This window comes from Gekko japonicus, unplaced genomic scaffold, assembly GCF_001447785.1.
Source record: "Gekko japonicus isolate JY-2015 unplaced genomic scaffold, Gekko_japonicus_V1.1 scaffold135, whole genome shotgun sequence".
Classification (NCBI taxonomy): domain Eukaryota; kingdom Metazoa; phylum Chordata; class Lepidosauria; order Squamata; family Gekkonidae; genus Gekko; species Gekko japonicus.
The window spans coordinates 2880153-2884903 of record NW_015175359.1 but is presented as its reverse complement, the minus strand read 5'-3'; the positions used below and the strand labels follow the sequence as shown (position 1 = coordinate 2884903).

At 50.4% G+C, this 4751-nt stretch overlaps 1 protein-coding gene across 1 annotated transcript in view; it reads right to left on the bottom strand.

Moving 5' to 3' along the window:
* LOC107122267 (transcription factor HES-5-like) overlaps positions 1-638 on the bottom strand; it is a 1480-nt gene extending 842 nt beyond the window's left edge. Inside the window, exons 1-2 of the mRNA XM_015425305.1 lie at positions 573-638; positions 37-217 (exon numbers count right to left, since the gene is read on the bottom strand). Of these exons, the coding sequence (XP_015280791.1) occupies positions 37-217; positions 573-638 (247 nt within the window). The remainder of the gene's footprint in view (positions 1-36; positions 218-572) is intronic.
* Positions 639-4751: the final 4113 nt, after the last annotated feature.

The following is a 4751-nucleotide window of genomic DNA, read 5'->3' as shown; positions in this document are numbered from 1 at the left end:
GACTTGCTAGAAGGTGACATCGTACAGACTACTGACCTTTCCAATGCAGCCAGCTTTGCTCTTTCAGGTAGTCCACCGTCATCTCAAGGATGTCGGCTTTCTCCAGCTTGGAATTCGGCTGGTGCCTCTGGAACTCCTTCTCCAGCAGGAGTTTCAGCTGTTCGATGCTGCTGTTCATGCGGTCACGGCGCATTTTCTCCACCGCCGGTTTCCTCAGCTGCAAAGAAGAGAGCGGCTCGTTTAGGAAACTCTTGTCTGAAAACCCATCCGCTGCCTAGCTCTCCAGCCGGCACACTCCAGTCAACGGTATTAAACAGTGACTCACAAACACTGGCAGAAATATCTGTTGCCAGTAGAAATGGCACGACTTCTTCTCACACAAACCGCACACAAAAATAATCCCGGGTATTGCCGTTTCATGCTGCTGGTTCGCTGCTAGTTGCCTCCCCTCACAAAACTAAACAATTCCTGTTCCCCCTAAGGAAAGAGACTGCTTTACCCGTTTACCCGTTTAAGTATCTCGGGGAGATAACACTCACAAAAACTAGCATGTCCCCCGTTCAGTTACTTACTTTGTTTTTCTCTTTAGGGGTGAGCAGGCCGCTTTGAGGCATGAACATGAGGCCGGTGGGTGCCATCTTTTGCCCGGCAGGGAAAGTGGAGCAGTTTGTTTCAGGTTGCTACCCGGAGGGAAATATGCTGAGGCTCTGTGCCACCCGCCCTGCATTTATACAGCCTGGGCACGCTGAGAAGAGCTGTGGGTCTCTGCTTCTCTCGACTTTCCCACACTCGGGAGCCAATCAGAAGGGCCCTTGAAGACACAATAGAAGAAGCGGCTATTCTTGCATGCTCGATTGGCAGTGAATAGCCGCCGGTCTGGATAATGACCCTCTCCCAGATGAGCAGGTGGGGAGTGTGTGGCACGAGAAAGATTGGAATTGGGGATTACACACGGGGATGCTGGGAACGGGCCGCTCCTCTCCCCCCTCCCCTGGCTCAGGCCGCAGAAGAGATCAATCACATTCCAGATGATCAGACGGTGCACTCGGGAGCCCTCAGTGGGCACGGGGAGGGCGGAACGTGGCAGCCGACAGCAAGGAGGACGCTGGCCTGAAGGGGACACGAGTCGCACTGTGAGAGGCAGTGTGGTACACTGGTGAGAGGGCGGGGCTAGGAGTATGGAACCTCAGGTTCAAAAATACCCAGTCTTGTACACAGCTCACAGGGGGAATGTAAACCTCCCTCCCTCCCTCCCTCCCTCCCTCCCTCTCTCTCTCCCTAGCCTACTTCACAGGGTTGTTGTAATGATACAGTAGAGTAGGGGAGAGCCATGTATATCTCCATTAGCTCCTTGAAGAAAGGGCAGGATAAAAATGTGTAATCTCTCTCTCTCTCTCTCTCTCTCCCCCTGGTGAGTATTTTTTTTGTGTGTGTGCCCGGAAGTCATGGTTGACTTCTGGAGACCCCTAGCGGGGCTTGGATGTTTCAGAGAAGTGGCTTACTATTGCCTGCCTCTGTGTCCCAGCCCTGGTATTCCTCGGAGGTCTCCCTTCCAAGTACTTGCTAGGATCGGCCCTGCTTAGCTTCCGAGATCTGACCAGATCGGGCTTGTCTGGGTTATCCAGGTCAGGCCAGAAATGCATCCTCTCATGTCCCACCAAGAAAGGCCCAGTTCTTATTACTGAAACGGCCATTCTATATCTAGACTGTTCCACTACAGGTAAGGCCGATAAAGCAATGTTTCTCCCTGAAAGTTCTCTGCATGAAGAAAGCTAGTTTGTCAGGCAGTTAGCTGGGCTAAAACCTTTCTTCTTGGCAGAGGACGCAGAAGGGAGTTTTCTGCATTGAGGAGTGATTCAGTCAGGTGGGGCCTCGCTCATCGTATGAAGTGCGGCAGCCAAGGTACTGACGGAGCACCTCAATGAGAACTAGTCCCCCACAAAATGCAGAGGCTAAAGACTTCTCAGAGTCCTGTGAAAGAGCCTATGCAGGGGCACTTCAACACATGCTAAATAACACAGTTTCAATCCACTTCAGCGACCGTTCATTTGCAAGTCGATTTTGCCATTTCACACAGTAAAATCCGGTCGCAAAGCGTATCAAAAGTGAATTATTTAGTGTGTGTGAAAGCGCCCAAAACTATGTCCAGAGAATATTCATGTGATTGAATAGCTGTAGCCAGTCCCTCAGGAGGTGGTCTCATCATCCCAGGAATTCACAAGTTCCAGGTTTTTGTTTCTGCAACGGACTCATTAGGTAGCCTTTGGCAAGCTGCTCTCTGGGTTTGATCTGGTGCCGTGACAGCTCAGCAACGGATTTTATATGCACGATCACACAGTCAACATCTGCCTCCCGTCCCCAGCCATTGGTTTCCGGATCAAAACCGCTTTAACCCGGAGTATTTTGTTGCCGGGTCCCAAAGTGGTGTTTTCTCAGCTCTCCCATTTAAAGCCACATTTTCCCCCTGTGTGATCACTCCTCCAGTGTCAAGCCACTTCCGGTTTAAACCCCCTCCCCACTCGAAAGCTGCCCGAGGCTTCCGCTTTTCGCCCACCTTTTTTTTTTTAGCGTCAGCGGTGCGCACATGGGCGGAACTCCGCTACCGTGTTTAGAAAGCCGACATTTAAACGGTCACTTGTTTTAGAGTTTAGATGAGTTCAGGATCTCAAGGAAGCCATTTTCGGGTCAAACGTTTAAAGGGAAGTCTTTTGTTGGAGGGGTTGGATTGATTCGCCCTGGTGGTTCTGCGCATGCGCCATGGTAGTTTCGCTCCCCCATTCTACGGATGAGCGCCTATGCGCAAACTGAGGAAAAAAATTAAAAACCCACTGACACATGCTCCCACGCAGCGACGTTACTGCACAGTGAGGTGGGATAAGGGAGGTAAGTGTGATCACAATTATCCAGATCAAATATAATCCGGTTAGAACCAGAGCAGTTTAACCCACGCTCAGCACGCCATCTGACCTCACCCTCTGTGTGTCTCACCTGATACCAGGGGGATGAGGGTGCAGATCTTCCTTACAGGGCCGTAATACTTAGAAGGCTGCTGATTCAGATCACATCTAGCAATAAACTATGTGGCCTTCGGTAAGCCACCATTTCACAGCCCCCCCAGTCAGTAATATGGAGACAATAATACCAACCTTACAGGGTTGTCGTAAGGATTTAGAACAAGATAATGCATGTCGAAACACTGTGGGTGTTTGAAAGCAATTTGATCCTTCAGAGCTCTGCATCGCTTAGGTCCCTGCCACACGGCAGGAAAAAAACCGGGATAAGGGAGGTAAGTGTGATCACGATTATCCAGATGATCAAATATAATCCGGTTAGAACTAGAGCAGTTTAACCCATGCTCAGCACGCCGTCTGACCGCACCCTCTGTGTATCTCACCTGGTACCAAAGGGATGAGGGTGCAGATCTTCCTTACAGGGCCGTAATACTTAGAAGGCTGCTGATTCAGATCACATCTAGCAATAAACTATGTGGCCTTCGGTAAGCCACCATTTCACAGCCCCCCCAGTCAGTAATATGGAGACAATAATACCAACCTTACAGGGTTGCCGTAAGGATTTAGAACAAGATAATGCATGTCGAAACACTGTGGGCGTTTGAAAGCAATTTGAACCTTCAGAGCTCTGCATCGCTTTATGTGCCTTTCTTAAGAGCATAAATATTCAGTCATTTTTACCTTCACAACGACCCTGTGAGGAAGGACAGGCTGTGTGAGAGCAACCGGCCCATGGTCACTCAGCCATTTCATGGCTGAAATGACTCGGACCAAGCTCCAGCTATCTACCCACTAAACCAGACTGCTTGCAGTCTCCTTTGGGAGCTCCACTGCCCAATTTGGGTGTATGGGTTGTGTGCGCGTGCGTGCGCGTGTGTGTTTTATAATCTCCCTCAAGATCAGGTGAGACAGAGGGTGCCCGGTCTCTCTCTTGCTGCTCCTCTTCCCGCCCCACCTCCCCCGCGCGCACACGCCTGATTGTTCCCTGTCCTGAAAAGCCGGCCACCTTTTGTATGGCAGAGCAGCTGTTGAGCTCTGAGCCTTTTATGTCAAGTGGTGGGAAAGTTTAGACAACCCCATCTCCCATGTCCCTCTCCAAAAGCACGCCGATAATCTCTCTCCGTGTGTGTTCTTCTGCTGGCGTCGCCCTCGCTGTTTTGAACACAAGACCAGTTCCAGAATCTCCCTAACTCTGCTGTCTTGTGTCCCAAGAAATCAGGACCTTGTTGAATTTACAACCATTTAATAAATGACCATCATTGGTGCGTGTTTTATTTATTGGTGGCCTGGGTGTTTTTTTTAAAAAAATAAGAATTTCTGGATCAGCGTGACTGGAATGTTTAAGAATATCGCAGGGCACACTGTGCCCTGTAACTAGGTTTGTGAAGTGCCCACTTTTTTGGGGGGGCAGTCTCCCAGGGAGGGGCTCTCCCACCCACCTTTGCCTTTCAGACGGACAGGAGAAGCAGTGAAGGGTGGAGATGGCATTGCGAAATATGGTCTGGAATGACGTCAGCCGATGCTCTAGAAACGCTGTCGTAATACCATGGAGTTTCTAGAGCACCCATCGAAGCTCTGACATCATGTCTGGGGTTTTGCACAGATGTGGCAGTTACGCATAGCCTGACATCATTTCCACTTCCTGTCCCACCCCTGAAGTTTTGGGGATGATGGTTGCCCACCTGTCCGAGTTCTCTCAGCCCCACCCACCTCACAGGGTGTCTGTTGTGGGGAGGGGAA